At 42.2% G+C, this 21,207-nt stretch overlaps 1 protein-coding gene across 2 annotated transcripts in view; it reads left to right on the top strand.

The window, feature by feature from the left end:
• LOC127569042 (cullin-4A-like) overlaps positions 1 to 21,207 on the top strand; it is a 64,075-nt gene that overhangs the window by 11,929 nt on the left and 30,939 nt on the right. Inside the window, exons 6-11 of one of the 2 annotated variants that reach the window (XM_052013310.1) lie at positions 737 to 899; positions 973 to 1,062; positions 1,150 to 1,232; positions 12,707 to 12,774; positions 16,327 to 16,445; positions 18,727 to 18,919. In XM_052013310.1, the coding sequence (XP_051869270.1) occupies positions 737 to 899; positions 973 to 1,062; positions 1,150 to 1,232; positions 12,707 to 12,774; positions 16,327 to 16,445; positions 18,727 to 18,919 (716 nt within the window). Of the gene's footprint in view, positions 1 to 736; positions 900 to 972; positions 1,063 to 1,149; positions 1,233 to 9,118; positions 10,412 to 12,706; positions 12,775 to 16,326; positions 16,446 to 18,726; positions 18,920 to 21,207 lie in introns of those variants that run through there. The other variant, XM_052013311.1, reaches the window with a different exon arrangement.

Genomic DNA, 21,207 nt, shown 5'->3' with positions numbered 1-21,207 from the left:
AATTCTGAATTAATTTAAAAACAAAACTGTCTGTCCCAATCAATCCACGTTTTCACAAGGACTGCAAATTCTCTTTCCTCTCACTGAGGTTAAATTGACTAGTCTGTGGTAACTGAGCTTTCACTTTTTTGGACAATGATGTAAAATTTGCAGGATTCCACTTCTCAACCACCAGCCCTATACTACAGATGTTTGGAAGATAAAGACCAATACCTCAGGAGTTTCCACTGTTAATTCCCTCAATAATCAAGGATGCATTGCATTTGAACAAGGTTTTTTATCTACTGCTAGCCTTTCTGGTACCTCTTTATTGATTTTTTAAAAAAAATTCACCCAGTGGTGTTTACCCTTGCAGAGATTACAACAGCATTTTCCTTTGTAAAGACTCATTTAGTACTTTGTGAGGTACTCATTTAGTACTTTGGTTATGTGCTTCACCTCCATAATTTGACGCCGATCCTCTCACTACATGTTTAAGGTTTGCATACCTATGGAAACATTTTAGATTCATTCTTATGTTTACTACCAGTTTTTGTTTTCCCTGGTCTAATTGGCCAGATCTTCTGCTTTAAATTTATGCCAAATCCAAGGAGGTGCACTGGAGGGTTTCCCTGTTGATTTTAATGGAAAGAGTTGAGAGAGACTGTGGTAATGCTGTAGACTTTAAATGTCCCTTAGTGTGTTCAATATTGCACTTATCCAGTAATTATTACATCCTGTGCTTAAATACCTTCAGGGATATAGGCTTGGAGCTTTTCCGAACCCACATCATCAATGACAAAACTGTGCAGAGCAAAACCATTGATGGAATCCTTCTGTTGATTGAAAAAGAGCGAAATGGAGAGGCTGTGGACAGAAGTCTGATACGAAGTTTGCTGAGTATGCTGTCGGATTTACAGGTAAGGGAAGTTTGAATCCTCAAATTAATCTTTTTCATGGAACGCTCAACAAGTCACACTTTGCATCAAACAGGTTTACCAGGAATCATTCGAACAAAGGTTTTTGGAGGAGACCAACTGTTTATATGCAGCAGAAGGACAAAGATTAATGCAAGAGAGGGAGGCAAGTAACAAATCCTTAAAAAAATAAATTTTTAACTGGCACTGTGTTTGGAAACAATGTTCATTTCACTTTTACGTTTAAATCTAGGTCCCAGAATATCTTCACCATGTAAACAAACGCCTAGAAGAAGAAACAGACCGAGTAATTACATACCTGGATCAAAGCACGCAGTAAGTAGTTGCCTTTGCTTTCCCAGTAACATCTCTGCCAATGATTAAGAAATCGATACAATAAACAGATGAGCTTTCTCATTTGAAGGGAGTTAGCAGAGAGGATTAAAGGAGAATCTCAGAGTTGGAGCAGAGGATGTAGCTCCTTTTCTTAAACCAGGTAGCTGTCCCTTAAATTAATCTTTACATCTTGGGTTTATTTTTCCCAATGCATTGTTTCTGTAATGAGTTTTGGAGTTCAAAATTAGCTTCTGATTCTTTAATGAACATTGCTAGGTTGAACTACTTCAAAACTCACTCCAGTCTCGCATGTCTGCAATTGGAGGTGTTTGGTTTCTCTTGATAAAGTGTATATTACTGAGCTGGGTGAATACAAACAGCTATAAAGAGTATTGGTGGCAGCATATTTCAGTTATTTGATGAGACATTGTTCAAAGTCTTTGGGATGAATGAACAGTGAAACATGAGTTTACAGTGAGGTGATGCCAGCTTCATACAGCATGAACAGCATGCTTGCAATGGAAAACACTATGATGCTGGAAGAACTCAGCAGCTGGGCAGCATCCATGGAGAAAAGCAGGCAGTCAGTGCTTCAGGTCAGGACCTTTCTTCATGCTTACAGTTGGAAGTCTGATCCATAAGTTGTATCGCACTTTCGTCTATTTGTCTGAAGATAGGAATGTAATATTGTTGCTCTTACCTGAAGTGTATTTGTAATGGACTGATATTTCTGACTCAAAACCAGATGGCCAGATTTATCAACATGCACTTCTCAGTAAAGTAATGTTGAAGTTATTAGTAGAAAATCTGACAACAGCTATGGCATCCATGTGTTAAGTTGCCAGACGAGATAGGTAGCCTGCTCTTCCAGAGGGTGCGCTTTTGCATACAGAGCAGATCCCTTTAATGGTGTGAACTTGTGGTGCTAATCCATTAGTTTGGTAAAAAGGACTGGAAAAACTTAGTGCAAGGAAATTTAGAAAAAGAGTGACTTTTTAATGCTCTGATAATTTACAATTATTGTTAAACAACCAGCTTGTCCTGAAGGAAGTAATTATACCAAGGTGGAGTCTCATTCCCTCATGAATATTAATGATTTTTTTAGAAACATAGAAAACCTACAGCACAATTCAGGCTCTTCGGCCCACAAAGCTGTGCTGAACATGTCCCTACCCTAGAGACCCATAGCCCTCTATTTTTCTCAGCTCTGTGTACCTATCCAAAAGTCTCTTAAAAGACCCGATCGTATCCGCCTCCACCACTGTTGCCGGCAGCCCATTCCACGCACTCACCACTCTCTGAGTAAAAAATCTTACCCCTGACATCTCCTCTATATCTACTCCCCAGCACCTTAAGCCTGTGTCCTCTTGTGGCAACCATTTCAGCCCTAGGAAAAAGCCTCCGACTATCTACCAATCAATGCCTCTCATCATCTTATATACCTCTATCAGGTCCCCCCTCATCCTCCGTCGCTCCGAGAAGAAAAGGCCAAGTTCCCTCAACCTGCTTTCATAAGGCATGCTCCGCATTCCAGGCAGCATCCTTGTAGATCTCCTCTGCACCCTTTCTATGCCTTCCACATCCTTCCTGTAATGAGGTGACCAGAATTCCAATTCCAATGAGGTGCACAGTATTCCAAGTGGGGTCTGACCAGGGTCCTATATAGCTGCAGCATTACCTCTCGGCTCCTAAATTCAATTCCACGGTTGATGAAGGACAATACACCATATGCCTTCTTAACCACAGAGTCAACCTTTGCAGCTGCTTTGAGTGTCCTATGGACTCAGACCCCAAGATCCCTCTGATCCTCCACACTGCCTAGAGTCCGACCATTAATACTATACTCTGCCATCATATTTGACCTACCAAAATGAACCACTTCACACTTATCTGGGTTGAACTCCATCTGCCACTTCTCAGCCCAGCTTTACATCCTATCTATGTCCCGCTGTAACCTCTGACAGCCCTCCACAGTATCCACAACACCTCCAACCTTTGTGTCATCAGCAAAGTTACTAACCCATCCCTCCACTTCCTCATCCAGGTCATTTATAAAAATCACAAAGAGTAAGGGTCACAGGACAGATCCCTGAGGTACACCACTGGTCACTGACCTCCATGCAGAATACGACCCTTCAACAACCACTCTTTGCCTTCTGTGGGCCAGCCAGTTCTGGATCCACAGTGCAATGTCCCCTTGGATCCCATGTCTCCTTACTTTCTCAATAAGCCTTGCATGTGGTACCTTTATCAAATGCCTTGCTGAAATCCATATACACTACATCTACTGCTCTCCCTTCATCCATGTGTTTAGTCACATCCTCAAAAAATTCAATCAGGCTCGTAAGGCAGGACCTGGCCTGGACAAAGCCATGCTGACTATTCCTAATCATATTATACCTCTCCAAATGTTCATAAATCCTGCCTCTCAGAATCTTCTCCATCAGCTTACCAACCACTGAAGTAAGACTCACTGGCCTATAATTTCCTGGGCTATCTCTACTCCCTTTCTTGAATAAGGGAACAACATCCGCAACCCTCCAGTCCTCTGGAACCTCTCCTGTCTCCATTGATGATGCAAAGATCATCGCCAGAGGCTCTGCAATCTCCTCCCTCACCTCCCACAGCAGCCTGGGGTACATCTCATCTGGTCCCGGTGACTTATCCAACTTGACGCTCTCCGAGAGCTCCAGCACCTCCTCTTTCTTAATATCCACATGCTCAAGCTTTTCAGTCTGCTGTAAGTCGTCACTACAATCACTAAGATCCTTTTCCATAGTGAACACTGATGTAAAGTATTCATTAAGTACCTCCACTATTTCCTCTGATCCATACACACTTTCCCACTGTTACACTTGATAGGTCCTATTCTTTCACATTTTATCATCTTACTCTTCACATACTTATAGAATGCCTTGGCGTTTTCCTTAATCTTGCCCGCCAAGGCCTTCTTATGGCCCCTTTTGGCTCTCCTAATTTCCTTCTTAAGCTCCTTCCTGTTAGCCTTATACTCTCCCAGATCGCTAACATTACCTAGCTCTTAATTAAGAGTTCTTAAGCTTTTAATGAAGATTTCTGTCTTTCTCTTCTACCTCTGTCCCTTAATGTTTACCGTTCTTTGTTTCTCTTCTTCTTTGACTTTAAATTTAACATCATTCATCACTGTTGCTTTTCCTGTCTACCCAGGTTCCCTGTATTAAACTGGAGCCCAAATGACACAAGTAGAGTCTTTGAGTCATTCATCATTACACTGCAGATGCCTGGGAGTAGGGATGAAAGGCACAAGCCACTCTTGGTGCCAACAAAATAGGATAAACAAACAGTGGGAAGTTTACTGTTTGGCACCAGCAAGCTCTCTGAGTTAAATGCTCATAGTGCTCCTGATACTTCCTTAAGTCTAATCTCTTGTATTCTGATTTTATATCACTTTGCACAGACATCATGACATAATGAATGTGATGTAACACAACCTTCAAAAATAAATTTCTGAATTCAATTTACCATGTAGACAAATACCTGAAGGTTTATATGAGCATGGAACACCACTGGCCAAAAATAATCACCCCATGGCAAGTTATGGTTTAAACTAAATAGTGGGGGGTTCAACAGATTGGAAAAGTATGGATAAAGTAAAAGGGAAGGAGCGTGCAGGAGAGGTTACTGAAGTCTCCAGAATAAAGAATAAGACAACGTTTAGAAAAGGATAAGGATTTAACTTCAGGCAACATGGAGACAAATTTGAGAAGAAGGGTGGTGAATATAGGACTGAAGGTGTTATATTTGAATGCATGCAGTGTATGAAATAAGGTAGATGAGCTTATAGCTCAGTTAGAAATTGGCAGGTATGACGATGTGGGCATCGCAGAGTCGTGGTTGAAAGAAGATCACAGCTGGGAGCTAAACATCCAAGGATACGCATCCTATCGAAAAGACAGGTAGGTGGGCAGAGGGGGTAGGGTGGCTCTGTTGGTAAAAAAATGAAATCAAATCCTTAGTAAGAAGTGACATAGGATCAGAAAATGTAGAATCCTTGTGGGTAGAATTAAGAAACTGCAAGGGTAAAAAGACCCTGATGGGAATTATATACAGGTCTCCAAATAATAGCCAGGGGACTGGAGGAGTAGGTCAGAGGAAGAAGGGGATGGGGAAAAGTCAGATCTAACAGGTAGAGAGGCTTTGAGGAAGGAGAAGCAGAGTACAGGCTATAAAAGTAGTAAGGCGGATGGACTAAAGTGTATTTACTTAAACGCAAGAAGCATCAGGAATAAGTCAGATGAACTGAGAGCTTGGATAAGTACATGGGACTATGATATTGTGGCTATCACAGAGACATGGCTGACATCAGCGCAGGAATAGATATTGAATATTCCTGGTTTTCAGTGTTTTAGAAGGGATGGGGGGGGAGGAGAAGAGGAGGAGGGGTGGCGATAGGGACACAATTTCAGCTGCAGAAAGGGTGGATAGTGTAGAAGTCAATATGGGTGGAAGTTAGGAACAAGAAAGGAGCAGTTATTCTACTGGGAGTATTCTATAGGCCCCCTGGTAGCAGTAGGGATACTGAGGAGCAGATTGGGAGGCAAATTTTAGAAAGATGCAAAAATAACAGGGTTATTATAATGGGAGACTTCAAATTCCCAAATATTGATTGGCACCTGCTTAATGCCAAAGGTTTAGATGGGGCGGAGTTTGTTAAGTGTGTCCAGGACGGATTCCTGTCACAGTATGTTGACAGGCTGACTAGAGAAAATGCCATAGGTAATGAACCGGGTCAGGTGGCAGATCTCTCGGTGGGTGAGCATTTGGGGGACAGCGACCACTGCTCCATAACCTTTAGCATTGTCATGGAGAGCGATAGGAGCAAAGAGGACGGGAAGATATTTAATTGGGGAAAGGCGAATTATGAGGCTATAAGGCGAGAACTTGAGAGTGTAAATTGGGATGACATTTTTGAAGGGAAATGTACTATGGAGATGTGGTCGATGCTCAGGGATCTCTTGCAGGATGTTAGGGATAAATTTGTCCTGGTGAGGCAGAGAAGGAATGGCAGGGTGAAGGAACCATGGGTGACGAGAGGTGGAAAACCTAGTTAGGAAGAAGAAGGCAGCATACATAAGGTGTAAGCAGCAAGGACCAGACAGGGCTTGTGAGGAATATAGAGTAGCAAGGAAGGAACTTAAGAAGGGGCTGAGGAGAGCGAGAAGGGGACATGAAAAGGCTTTGGCGAGTAGGGTTAAGGAGAATCCCAAGGCATTTTACTTGTACGTGAAGAGCAGAAAGATGGCTAGAGTAAAGGTAGGTCCGATTAAAGACAAAGGTGGGAAGCTGTGCCTGGAAGGTGTGGAAGTGGGTGAGGTTCTAAATTAATACTTCTCTTCAGTATTCACCAAGGAGAGGGGTCTTGATGACGCTGAGGATGGTGTTGGTAAGGGTAATGTTCTGGAGTATGTAGATATCAAGAGAGAGGATGTGTTGGAGTTGTTAGAAAATATTAGGACAAATAAGTCCCTGGGGCCTGACGGAATATTCCCCAGGCTGCTTTGTGAGGCAAGGGAGGAGATTGCTGAACCATTGGCTAGGATCTTTGAGTCTTCGTTGTCCACGGGGATGGTACCGGAGGATTGGCGAATATTGCCCAAAAAGGTGGTAGGGATAGTCCAGGGAATTACATACCAGTGAGCCTTACATCTGTGGTGGGTAAGCTTTTAGAAAGGATTCTAAGAGATAGGATCTATGATCATTTAAAGAATCATGGACTGATTAGTGACAGCCAGCATGGCTTTGTGAAGGGAAGATCTTGCCTCACAAGCCTGAGAGGATTCTTTGAGGAGGTGACCAGGAGGATTGGTGAGGGTAGTGCAGTAGATGTGGTCTACATGGATTTTAGTAAGGCGTTTGACAAGGTTCCACATGGTAGGCTTCTTCAGAAGGTCAGAGGCCAAGGGATCCAGGGAGGCTTGGCCGTGTGGATTCAGAATTGACTTGCCTGTAGAAAGCAGAGGGTTGTGGTGGAGGGAGTGCATTCGGATTGGAGGGCTGTGACTGGTGGTGTCCCACAAGGATCGGTTCTGGGTGTTTTAATATCACTTATAATAAAAATCACTTTTTGTGATATTTATTAATGACTTAGATGAGGGGGTGGAAGGGTGGGTTAGCAAGCTTGCAGATGACACAAAGATCAGTGGTGTTGTGGATAGTGTGGAGGGCTGTCGAAGCTTACAGAGGGATATTGATAGGATGCAGAGCTGGGCTGACAAGTGGCAGATGGAGTTCAATCCAGAGAAGTGTTAGGTGGTACACTTTGGAAGGACAAACTCCAAGGTGGAGTACAAGGTAAATGGCAGGATTCTGGGCAGTGTGGATGAGCAGAGGGATCTGGGGGTTCATATCCACAGATCACTGAAAGTTGCCACACAGGTAGATAGGGTAGTTAAGAATGCTTATGGGATGTTAGCTTTCATAAGTTGTGGGATCGAGTTTAAGAGCCGCGAAGTAATGATTCAGCTTTATAAAACTCTGGTTAGACCACACTTAGAGTACTGTGTCCAGTTCTGGTCGCCTCATTATAGGAAGGATGTGGAGGTGTTGGAAAGGGTGCAGAGGAGATTTACCAGGATGCTGCCTGGATTAGAGAGAATGGATTATGAGGAGAGACTAAAGGAGCTAGGGCTTTACTCATTGGAGAGAAGGAGGATGAGGGGAGACATGATAGAGATATACAAAATATTAAGAGGAATAGATAGATGCCTCTTTCCGAGGGCACCAATGCTCAATACAAGAGGGCATGGCTTTAAGGTAATGGGGGGGGGCGGGGGGTGGAGTTCAAGGGAGACGTCAGAGCGAGGTTTTTCACCCAGAGAGTGGTTGGTGCATGGAATGCGCTGCCTGGGATGGTGGTGGAGGCTGATACGTTACTCAAGTTCAAGAGATTGTTAGATAAGCATACGGAGGAATTTGAGATGGAGGAATATGTGGGAAGAAGGGGTTAGATAGTCTTAGGAGTGGTTTGAATGTCGGCACAACATGGTGGGCCGAAGGGCCTGTATTGTGCTGTATTGTTCTATGTGAGATACAAATTACAACAGGAGATAGAAAAGTCATGTAAAAAGGGCAATGTTACGGTGGTCATGGGGGATTTAAATATATAGGTAGACTGGGAAAATCAAGTTGGTACTGGATCGCAAGCAAAGGAATTTGTAGAATGCCTAAGAGATGGCTTTCTAGAGCATCTTGTGGTTCCTGATTTGGTGTGTAATGAACTAGATTTGATTGGGGAGCTTAAGGTAAAGAAACCCTTAGGAGGCAGTGATCATAACGTGATAGAATTCACCCCACAGTTTGAGAGGGAGAAGTTAAAATCGGATATATCGGTATTACAGCTGAGTAAAGGTAACTACAGAGGCATGAGCGAGGAGCTGGCTAAAGTTGATTGGAAGGGGACCCTAGCAGGGATGATGGTAGAGCAGCAATGGCAGGAGTTTCTGAGTAATTTGGAAGATGCAGGATCAATTCATCCCGAAGAAGAAGAAGCATTCTAAAGGGAGGATAAGGCAATCATGGCTGACAAGGGAAGTCAAAGACAGCATAAAAGCAAAAGAGAGGGCATACAATATTGCAAAAATATGTGGGAAGCTTCAAACCCAACAGAAGGCAACTAAAAAAGCAATTAGGGGAGAAAAACCAATAATATAAGAGGATACCAAAAGTTTTTTCAGATATACAGTGGCATGCAAAAGTTTGGACATCCATGGTTAAAATTCCTATTACTGTGAATAGTTAAGTGAGTAGAAGATGAACTGATCTCCAAAAGTCATAAAGTTAAAGATGAAACATTCTTTTCAACATTTTAAGTAAGATTACTGTATTATTTTTGTTTTGTACAATTTTAGAGTGGAAAAAAAAGAAAGGAGCACCATGCAAAAGTTTGGGCACCCCAAGAGATTAGAGCTCTCAGATAACTTTTACCAAGGTCTCAGACCTTCATTAGCTTTGTTAGGGCTATGGCTTGATCACAGTCATCATTAGGAAAGGCCAGGTGATGAAAATTTCAAAGCTTTATAAATACCCTGACTCCTCAAACCTTTTCCCAACAATCAGCAGCCATGGGCTCCTCTAAGCAGCTGCCTAGCACTCTGAAAATTAAAATAAATGATGCCCACAAAACAGGAGAAGGCTATAAGAAGATAGCAAAGCATTTTTAGGTAGCTGTTTCCTCAGTTCGTAATGTAATTAAGAAATGGCAGTTAACAGGAACGGTGGAGGTCAAGTTGAAGTCTGGAAGACCAAGAAAACTTTCCAAGAGAACTGCTCGTATGATTGCTAGAAAGGCAAATCAAAACCCCCATTTGACTGCAAAAGACCTTCAGGAAGATTTAGCAGACTCTGGAGTGGTGGTGCACTGTTCTACTGTGCAGTGACACCCGCACAAATATGACCTACATGGAAGACTCATCAGAAGAAAACCTTTCCTGCATACTCACCACAAAATTCAGCATCAGAAGTTTGCAAAGGAACATCTAAACAAGCCTGATACATTTTGGAAACAAGTCCTGTGGACTGACGAAGTTAAAATAGAATTTTTTGGCCGCAATGAGCAAAGGTACGGTATGTTTGGAGAAAAAAGGGTGCAGAATTTCATGAAAAGAACACCTCTCCAACTGTTAAGCACAGGGGTGGATCAATCATGCTTTGGGCTTGTGTTGCAGCCAGTGGCATGGGGAGCATCTCACTGGTAGAGGGAAGAATGAATTCAATTAAATACCAGAAAATTCTGGAACCAAAAATCACACTGTCTGTAAAAGAAAAAAGCAGCTGAAGATGAAAAGAGGATGGCTTCTATAACAGGATAACGATCCTAAACACAGCTCAAAATCCACAATGGACTACCTCAAGAGGCACAAGCTGAAGGTTTTGCCATGGCCCTCACAGTCCCCCGACCTAAACATCATCGAAAATCTGTGGATAGACCTCAAAAGAGCAGTGCATGCAAGATGGCCCAAGAATCTCACAGAACTAGAAGCCTTTTGAAGGAAGAATGGGCAAGAATCCCCCAAACAAAAATTGAAAGACTCTTAGCTGGCTACCCAAACTTTTGCTTCGGGCCCTTTTCCTTTTTTGTTATGTTGAAACTGTAAAAGATGGAAATTAAAAAGTTATCTTGCTTAAAATATTAAAGAAATGTGTCATCTTTAACTTTATACCTTTTGGACATCAGGTCATCTTTTATTTGCTTAGCTATTCACAGTAACAGAAATTTTGACTAGGGGTGCCCAAACTTTTGCATGCCACTGTATATGCAGTAAAAGAGAGGCAAAAGTGGATATCAGACCACTGGAAAATGATGCTGGAGAAGTAGTAATAGGGAACAATGAACTGATATTTTGCATCAGTCTTCACTCTGGAAGACACCAGCAACGTGCCAGAAATTCAAGAGAGTCAGGGGGCATGGAAAGTTGAAAGGTCTGAAGGTAGATAAGTCACCTAGACTGATGGTCTACACCCCAGGATTCTGAAAGAGGTAGCAGAAGAGATTGTGGAGGCAGTCTCTACAATCTTTCAAGAATCACTAGATTCAGGAATGTTTCTGAAGGACTGGAAAATCACAAATGTCACTCCACTCTTTAAGAAGGGAGGGAGGCAAAAGACAGGAAATTATAGGCCAGTTAGTCTGACTTCAGTGTTAAGAGTCCATTATTAGGATGAGGTATCAGGGCATGGCTTGCTTAAGGGGAAATCTTGCCTGACAAATCTGTTGGAATTCTTTGAGGAAGTAACAGGCAGGATAGACAAAGGAGAGTCAGTGGATTACTTGGATTTTCAGAAGGCTTTTGACAAGGTGCTGCCCATGAGGCTGGTAAACAAGATAGGAGCCCATGGTATTACAGGAAAGGTATTAGCATGGATAGAAGATTGGCTGACTGGCAGAATGCAAAGAGTGGTAATAAAGGGGGCTTTTTCTAGTTGGCTGCCGGTGACTAGTGGTGTTCTGCAGGGGTCAGTGTCGGGTCCACTACTTTTCACGTTGTATGTTAATGATCTGGATGATGGAATTAGTGGCTTTGTGGCCAAGTTTGTGGATGATACAAAGGTAGGTGGAGAGGCAGGTAGTGTTGAGGAAGCAGGGAGTCTGCAGAAGGACTTGGACAGCTTGGAAGAATGGGCAAAGAAGTAGCAGATGGAATACAGTGTAGGGAAGTGTATGGTGATGCACTTTGGTAGAAGGAATAAAGGCATAGACTATTTTCTAAACTGGGAGGGCATTCAGAAATTGGAGGTGCAAGGAGACTTGGGAGTCCTAGTGCAGGATTCTCTAAAGGTTAACTTGCAGGTCAAGTCAGTAGTCAAGAAAGCAAATGCAAAGTTAGCATTCATTTCGAGAGGACTGGAGTAGGATGTAGGACTAGACAAGGATGTAATGCTGAGGCTTTATAAGGCGTTGGTCAGACCACATTTGGAGTATTGTGAGCAGTTTTGGGCCCCATATCTGAGGAAGGATGTGCTGGCATTGGAGAGGGTCCAGAGGAGGTTTACAAGAATGATCCCAGGAATGAAAGGGTTAATGTCTGAGGAGCATTAGCAGAAACATTTGTATTACTACCCTGTAGCTGAAGCCTTAAATTATAACACACCCAGTCAGGAACTGGACAAGTGCTGTCTGCAAGGATGAAAGTGCTACTGAAATGTACCAACAGGATCACTTCATTTTGCTTTTCTGGTGACCGCTAAGGAGAAAATCGTGTGGGCTTAACTTTAGTGAACAAACTTTCAAAATGATTCACAAAGGCAGATTCCTGTTGGCCGTGACTTTGTTCAAAAACTGCTTCCTATTTGTTCATGTTGTTCTTCTCACTTTTTTGATTTAGTGCTGATCTTATCCTTGATATTGCTTGATAGTGTTGAATCTCCTGATGCTAGATTTAAGGGTCTCTTCCTGTCTGCAGTAGTTTCCGTGTGGAAAGTTAATTGGTGCATATTTTGTCTTTTGTGTGGATAGTTTAGGGGATTGTATATTTTTGAAATGATATATTGGTAATTGGTTTATTATTGTCATATGTACTGAGATACGGTGAAAAGCTTTTGTTTGTGTGCCATCCAGACAGATCATTTCATACATTGGTACATCAAGGTAGCACAAAAGGGGGGAAAGTGCAGAATATATGTTACAGTTACGGAGAAAGTGCAGTGGAGGTAGACAAATAAGGTGCAAGGGCCATGACGAGGTAGATTGAGAGGTCAAGTTCCAGATCCTTTTAACAGTGGGGTAAAAGCTGTCCTTGGGCCTGGTGGTACTTTTGTATCTTCTATTCAATGGGAGGGAGAATAGCGAATGACCAGGGTAGGAAGGGTCCTTGATTATGTTGGTGGCTTTCCTGAAGCAACAGGAAGTGTAGACAGCATTAATGAAGGGGAGGCTGGTTTTTGTGATGGACTAGGCTGTGTTCACAACTCTCTGCAATTTCATGTTTGTGATTTTTCAGAAAGTGGTTGGTTGCCAGTGTTGAGAAGCAACTCCTTGGTGAACATCTGACAGCTATTCTTCAAAAAGGTAAAAGAAACCAAAGATACAGTATATTCCTATTTAACTTTGTCATACCTCTTGGCTTTGAAGTGCCATTTACACTAATTGCACTTTTTCTAATGTTAACCCACTTTGGCAATTCTATTGATTTTTGTTGCTGTAATTTTACACTTTTTTTTGGAGTCTTCAAACTTTCATTTGTCATAAAATTATGCCATTGTCTGTTCCATGTGCCATGCCTCGATCAATGCTTAGTGGTTTGTTTTTTAGCATTAAAAAACATAAGGCAGCTCAACGTTCCTGGGTTTTGTTGTTTTAGATGTGATAGAGAGGGGGGTAAAAGAGGTGAAGGGATTCCACTACTGAGGTCACAGCAGTACTCAGAGAGGACTTGCTGGACGGCTCATCCACAGAGGCAATTTGGATGGAGCTCAAAAATAAGAAAGGTGCAATTATGCTAATAGGATTATACTGTAGGCCCCCCCACAAAAGCCACCAAGAGGTGGAGGAACAGATATGTAAACAGATAATGGAAAGGTGCAGAAACAAAAGGTTTGTCATAATGGGGGACTTTAATTTCCCCAGCATTGATTGTAACTGCCTTAATACAAGAAGCTTAGATGGGGAAGGATTTCTTCAGTGCATCCAAGGGGGGTTCTTGAAACAGTATGTGGAGAGTCTAACTAGAGGAGAGAATGTACTGGACCTAGTTTTGGGAAATGTGCCAAGCCAATGACAGACCTCATAGTGGGTGAACGTTTTGGGAATAGTGACCACAATTCATTTTAAGATGGTTATGAGTAAGGATAAAATCAGATCTTGCGGGAAGGTAGTAAATTGAGGGAGGGCAAATTACAACAGGATAAGGCAGGAGCTAATGGGCGTTGACTGCGAGCAGCTGCTGTCAGACAAGTCCACATCTGACATGGGAGTCGTTTAAAGACCAGCTGTTCAGAGTTTGGGATCGGCATGTCTGGTAAGGAGTAAGAACAAGGATAGTAAGGTAAGGGAACCCTGGATGAGGTCCTAAATTTAGTCAGGAAGAAAAAAAGCATAGGAAACTAAAATCAGACTGGGCCCTTGTGGAATATAAAGACAGCAGGAAAGTGCTCAAGCAGGCAATTAGGAAAGACAAGAGGGGCCATGAAATGGTGAGCAAGATCAAGGAGATTCCCAAGGCATTTTATAGTTGCATAAAGAAAAAGAGGCTAACTAAGGAGAGGGTAGGTCCACTCAAGGATAAAGCAGGGATTTTGTGCTTTGAGTTGGAGCAAGTGGCTGAGGTGCTAAATGACTACTTTTTGTTGGTATTTACCGAGGAGAAGGATTTAGAGCATAGTGAAAACAGAGTAGGACATGCTAATGTGCAAGGATATTTTGAGATTAAGGAGGAGGTAGTGCTGGATCTTTTGAAAAGTAACGAGGTGGATAAGTCCCCAGGGCCTGATGGCATATATCCCAGAATATTGAAAGAAGCGAGTGAGGAGATTGCTGGGGTTTAGACATAGATCTTTTAGTCCTCACAAGCAAGAGGTGAGGACCCAGAGGGACCTTGTTCAAGAAGGAAAATGGGGATAATCCTGGTATTTATAGGTCAGTGTGCCTCACATCAATGGTAAGGAAGCTATTGGAGAGGATTTATGCGCATTTGAAAAGGCATAGCCTGCTGAGGGACAGTCAGCATGGCTTTGTGCGGGGCAGGTCATGCTTTACAAACTTGAGTGAGTTTCTTCTTCCGTTTTTTCCTACGATTGGTGGGTGTGCCTAAGCCGTATGCTTTGGAATTCTGTTTAAATCCTTCTGCCTCTTCATCTCTCTGGCTCTGTACCTGTGGTCCCCACACCCTGGCAAACTGTTTGGAAAAACTGGTATTAAAGCTGCTATGTAAATATAAGATGTTCTGTAGTTACAGTGGCATGCAAAAGTTTGGGCACCACTGGTCAAAATTTCTGTTACTGTGAATAGTTAAGTGAGTAGAAGATGAACTGATCTCCAAAAGTCACAAAGTTAAAGATGAAACATTCTTTTCAACGTTTTAAGCAAGATTAGTGTATTAATTTTGTTTTGTACAATTTTGGAGTGAAAAACGGAAAGGAGCACCATGCAAAAAGTTTGGGCACCCCAAGAGATTAGAGCTCTCAGATAACTTTTACCAAGGTCTCAGACCTTCATTAGCTTGTTAGGGCTATGGCTTGTTCACAGTCATCATTAGGAAAGGCCAGGTGATGAAAATTTCAAAGCTTTATAAATACCCTGACTCCTCAAACCTTGTCCCAATAATTAGCAGCCATGGGCCCTTCTAAGCAGCTGCCCAGCACTCTGAAAATTAAAATAAATAATGCCCACAAAGCAGGAAAAGGCTATAAGAAGATAGCAAAGCGTTTTCAGGTAGTTGTTTCCTAAGTTTGTAATGTAATTAAGAAATGGCAGCTAACAGGAACGGTGGAGGTCAAGTTGAAGTCTAGAAGACCAAGAAAACTTTCCAAGAGAACTGCTTGTAGGATTGCTAGAAAGGCAAATCAAAACCTCCATTTGACTGCAAAAGACCTTCAGGAAGATTTAGCAGACTCTGGAGTGGTGGTCCACTGTTCTACTGTGGAGCAACACCTGCACAAATATGACCTTCATGGAAGACTCATCAGAAGAAAACCTTTCCTGCATCCTCACCACAAAATTCAGCGTCAGAAGTTTGCAAAGGAACATCTAAACAAGCCTGATGCATTTTGGAAACAAGTCCTGTGGACTGATGAAGTTAAAATAGAACTTCTTGGCCGCAATGAGCAAAGGTACGGTATGTTTGGAGAAAAAAGGGTGCAGAATTTCATGAAAAGAACACCTCTCCAACTGTTAAGCACAGGGGTGGATCGATCACGCTTTGGGCTTGTGTTGCAGCCAGTGGCACAGGGAACATTTCACTGGTAGAGGGAAGAATGAATTCAATTAAATACCAGCAAATTCTGGAAGCAACCATCACACTGTCTGTAAACAAAAAAAAAAGCTGAAGATGAAGAGGATAGCTTCTACAACAGGATAATGATCCTAAACACAGCTCAAAATCCACAATGGACTACCTCAAGAGGCACAAGCTGAAGGCTTTGCCATGGCCCTCACAGTCCCCCGACCTAAACATCATTGAAAATCTGTGGATAGACCTCAAAAGAGGTCCATGCAAGACAGCCCAAGAATCTCACAGAACTAGAAGTCTTTTGCAAGGAAGAATGGGCGAAAATCCCCCATACAAGAATTGAAAGACTCTTAGCTGGCTACAGAAAGCATTTACAAGCTGTGATACTTGCAAAAGAGGGTGTTACTAAGAACTGACCATGCAGGGTGCCCAAACTTTTGTTTCAGGCCCTTTTCCTTCTTTGTTATTTTGAAACTGTAAAAGATGGAAATAAAAGAGTAATCTTGCTTAAAATATTAAAGAAATGTGTCATCTTTAACTTTATGCCTTTCGGAAATCAGGTCATCTTGTACTCGCTTAACTATTCACAGTAACAGAAATTTTGACCGGGGTGCCCAAATTTTTGCATGCCACTGTATATGCATTACATGCTTTATTTTTGGTTCTTGTTTCAGGTCTCAATCATCTGCTTGATGAAAACAGAGTAGCTGATCTCACTTTACTTTATCAGCTGTTCAGCAGGGTTAAAGGTGGACTGCAGGTCCTTTTGCAGCACTGGAATGAATATATCAAGGTAATTGGTTTATTATTGTCACATGTACCAAGATACAGTGGAAAAACTTTGTTTTGCATGCCATCTGTACAGACTGAGCTGTGTCCACAATTCTCTGCCACTTCTTGTGGGCTTGTGCAGAGCAGTTGCCATACCAAGCTGTGATGCATCTGGATAGGATACTTTCTATGGTGCATCTATAAAAGTTGGTGAGGGTCAGGATCAGGTTTATTATCACTGACTTGTATGACGTGAAATTTGTTGTTTTGTGGCAGCAGTACAGCGCAACAACATAAAAATTGCTATAAATTACAAAATAAATAATGCAAAAAAAAAAGGAATTAGGAGGTAGTGTTCATGCGTTCAGAATCTGACGGCAGAAGGGAAGAAGCTGTTCCTAAATCACTGAGTTTGGGTCTTCAGGCTCCTGTACCACCTCCCCGATTGTAGTAATGAGATGCATGTCCTAGATGCTGAGGGACCTCAGTGATGGATGCTGCCTTCTTGAGGTACTGCCTCTTGAAGATGTCCCCGATAGTAGGGAGGATTGTGCCCGTGATGGAGCTGGCTGAGTCTATAGCCCTCTGCAGCCTCTTGGGATCCTGTGCTTTGGAGCCTCCATACCAGGCTGTGATGCAACTGGTCAGAATGTTTTCCATTGTACATCTATAGAAATTTACAAGAGTCTTTGGTGACTTATCAAATCTCTTCAACCTCCTAATGAAGTAGAGCCGCTGGTGTGCCTTCTTCATGATTGCATCAATATGTTGGGCCCAAGATGGATCCTCATGCCGAACAGGGACCTGCCAAGTTTCCTTGAGCCTTGGGTATTTCAAGTTTTGAAATAATTTGGTCATTTTGAGAAAACTGGCCCCACTTGTACAACTAAAAGTTGCATTAGCTTCACACAGACACGAGACTGGCAATGCTGTTGTATATTACGAAGTCCAACGGTAGTTCAACCATGTGTGTGTCATGGACCAGGAGGTGAGCAAAGCTCTGGACTGAATAAAATGTTAGTGTTCTTGATAAGGTTCTATCCTTGTGTCATCACATCCTTAAGAGTTACCTAGTTTAAGTTTCAAAAGCGGGAGTGAAGTTCTGTGTAAAGCGTCCCTCATCAGACATAGATTTGTTACAATCTTATTTATCCAGTCAAAAGAGAAATCACTTTGGTGACAAATTGATTTCTGTGGGACTTACAGTCAAGATGAATCTATTTTCAGCTAAAGGGGAAAACATGGAAATCATATTTATTTTGTGTTAGGCTGTGCCTGTTACATTTTCTATGTAGATTTATTGTTGGTCAGCAGAAAGTGTACAAAGTTTCAACTTGGAATGCTGCATTCAGTGATCACTTTGTAGAACACTTCCAGTAAGTCACATGAATTCTCCTACCACTCCCACCCTGAACTCTCCATCTTCATTCTCCTATGTTGTCCCAATACAAGTTCAAGGAACAACACGTCTTCTTCCAACTGAGTCTTCAAAGATAAACATTGAATTCAACCATCTGAGATAATCGACCATTCCAGCCGTATATCTCACATTTCCAGTATTGTTTTCTTCTTTCTTTGTCTCCTATTTGTATCTCTTCAACATGTTACTGACCTGTCCTTACTGCCCTCTTTCAGCCAGTACCACACACTTCCATCATTCGATCTCTTCTGCCTGTCACAGACCTTACTTTTTGCCTTTTCTGACCCTCCCTCTCTCTGCAATTGTTTTTAATCTGTAATATTATCCAGTTCTGCTAAAAGTTTATTGAGCTGAAACATTTAATTCTGTTTCTCTGGCCGGTATCTGTCCTGCTGAATATTTCCAGCAGTTTGTTTTATTTCTGTGCAATGATTGAATAGGTATTCCAAACTCCCCGGAGGATACGAGGGGCACTCAACCTTCCATAGAGACGGAAAGTTTGTTGCAATCCTTTCTGTGGAAGATGGTTAAAACATTGATTTTTGTCTTTGAGGAACTTTATTTGAATTGTGGCCCTTTTTGTTTCAGTTTTCCAGACAACAGCCTTGTTGGGATAGCAGCTTTTAAAGCTGGTAAAAATATCTTCAAAAGTCCACAGACAGATGGCAGGTCATCTTGTACAAGGTGTGTCAGCTGTTGTGGCAGATCATCATGACATTTTATAAGGAGTTGCCACACTAATTGGCTTCAGGGGCTTACAAACCAGTATCTTGCATGACATGGAAATTTAGCACATGCTTTTGAACCTTTAGCAAGTTTATTTGCCAATGTTGGGCCCTCAGATTTACAGGTACTTGATTTTATTTTCTCTGTTACCTTATAGACCTTTGGCACTACAATTGTGGTTAATCCTGAAAAAGACAAGACGATGGTTGAGGAGCTGCTGGACTTCAAAGATAAAGTAGATCATGTCATTGAAGTGTGCTTTCTAAAAAATGAAAAGTTTGTCAATACAATGAAAGAAGCATTTGAGACTTTTATCAACAAAAGGCCAAACAAGCCTGCTGAGTTGATAGGTATGACGGAAATCGTATTTTGTAGATGCTGCATTTAGTGACAATGGCAATCATAAAACGATGCTACTGTATTACTAAGCCTTTGTTCTGAGAATTAATGTTTTGTTTACATTTAGTTTTACTCTTTTGGTTGCCCCTTCCATTTTTGACCTTCCCGACATGGTTGTAAGTATTGAGTTATATCTTCAACACTGGTATATCTTGGCCCCCTTTGCAGACTTGCTATTGCCAAACATAAATAAAATTCCGAATGCATTCATTCAAAACAAAAATGAGGGAATTGGTTGCGATGTTCACCGGGTAGCCTTATCTATTTTGACATTGAGCAGTTAAAACATCTCTTGTGGGCACGTTTCCACTTTCCAGCCTTACACTTGTATTTGTCTCCATTTGAGCCCCCCCCCCCCCCCCCCCCCCCCCCCCCCCCCCCCCCATCCAGTAGGTTGGCCATTCAGTTGAGGGCTTCAGGTGACATAAATTACCTTAATGACCCGAGGCCCAACTCTCAAGGCATTGGTGCAAAAATTGTGAAGAACTTTTATGCCTATTTCCCGAAGTTAAAGGAATTGCAAGTTTCACAAAGCAAGAATCCACCACAGTGATTTACTGCTTGTGTAACATAGTTCATTCCCTGCAACTACTGGTAGCTCTGGAAGTCAAATCCCCAGTGTCAGGGACTTGTGATTTACATTCCAAATAGAAACAACTAATTGGTTTTGACAAATGAGCCAGTTGTACATTTTTGATGCTGTGCTTTTTCTGTTTGTTTTACCCCTCTACTGAAAGGATCATCGACGAGCACTGTTAATCAATGTTGAGACAGAAGTATGTGCCCTATTTTCAAAATGGTGGGTGGGTTGGGGAAAGTGGAATAGCACCTGTTTTCTTGCCTGCCAGTATTTCTAAGACCCATGAGCTTGGTTGACTTCTGATGTAGCCAGTGGTTCCATCGGGATCCGCTGTCCTTGTGCCCTCTGATGTTCAGCATGTCTTTGACATCCACATCTGTTGGATGTCAGACACTAACCGTTCTGATGTCTTGCCTTGTGGCTGGACTTGGGTTCTGCTGTCTGAGGTCTGGTTGCCTGCAGAGTGGAGACCTCCAGCACCCATTCTCCAGGTGCTGCAATGCTAAGGTTCAGCTGTGGCATAAGCACGGGGTCTGGGTAGGGGCAGTGGATTGGATTGAGCATGATCAGGCCTATTGAATGTAAGTGAACTTGTGGATGATTTTTGCCTATTTATCTTACTCAACCCTTCCACAGTCTTGGAATTGTTAGTCTGCTTGTCAGGATCCAGTGCAGTATAGGCAGAAACTTGTTCCTCCTGAATATTGGACAGACTGAAGCTCTCGTCACTAACACCAGTACTCCATCCCCCTCTCCCTCAACCACCTGAGGCTCAGGCAGACTGTTCGCAACCAAGGTGTTGTGTTTGATCCGGAGACATTTCAGTCTATATACTCCAGTCACTACTGTGACTCTCTAATGCCACCTTCATAACATCGACTGATTCTGCCCGTGCTGCTGCTCGTCTGCTGCTGAAACCCTCATCCATACCTTGAATACTCAAATCTGGAGATAAGAAAGTGTATTCACAGCCAGTCACCTATGTGTAACCTCTCCATGTTTGAGGCCATGCAAAACTTTGCTGCCAGAGTCCTAAAAAAAAACAGATTTCATTCATTCATAACCCTTGTGCTCATTGATGCACACTGATAAGCCTCAATTTTAAAATTCTCATCATTAATTTCAAATGCCTTCAACCCTCTTGTTCCTCCAATTCTGGCCCCTTGTTCGCCACTGAATTGAATCATCCATTATTGACAGCCATGTCTTTGACTATCAAGGACATTGGCTCAAGAATACCCACCATAACCTCCATCTCTTTCTGTCTTTCCTTCCTTAAGCTGACCTTCAAAACCTACTTCTTTAACAAAGCTTTTGGTCTACTACCCTAATATCTGTGTGTATTTGTATAATCCCTGTGAAATCCCTTTACAGAGCTATATAAAAAGTTGTTGCTCAAAATACCCCTATCATTTCCCTCCTGATGACATTTACGGTATGTACATTCATACTTATCGGTCATTTGCTAATGTCTGTTCAAGTCATGAATTATTTACTACCCTTTTCTAGTTCTAGCATGTTTAGTTTATAACTATATTCTATCCACTAACATCAATAATGAACCCAGCTTATCTATGCTATCCTGCCTGGCCCCTGCTACTGGCATAAACCATTTAGTCACATTGATCTTGATCTGTGAATTCCTAGAATCCTTTCCCT

Source organism: Pristis pectinata, chromosome 4 (genome assembly GCF_009764475.1).
Source record: "Pristis pectinata isolate sPriPec2 chromosome 4, sPriPec2.1.pri, whole genome shotgun sequence".
NCBI lineage: Eukaryota > Metazoa > Chordata > Chondrichthyes > Rhinopristiformes > Pristidae > Pristis > Pristis pectinata.
Note: the sequence above shows the minus strand (reverse complement) of the source record. Positions and strands in the feature narration are given on the sequence as shown.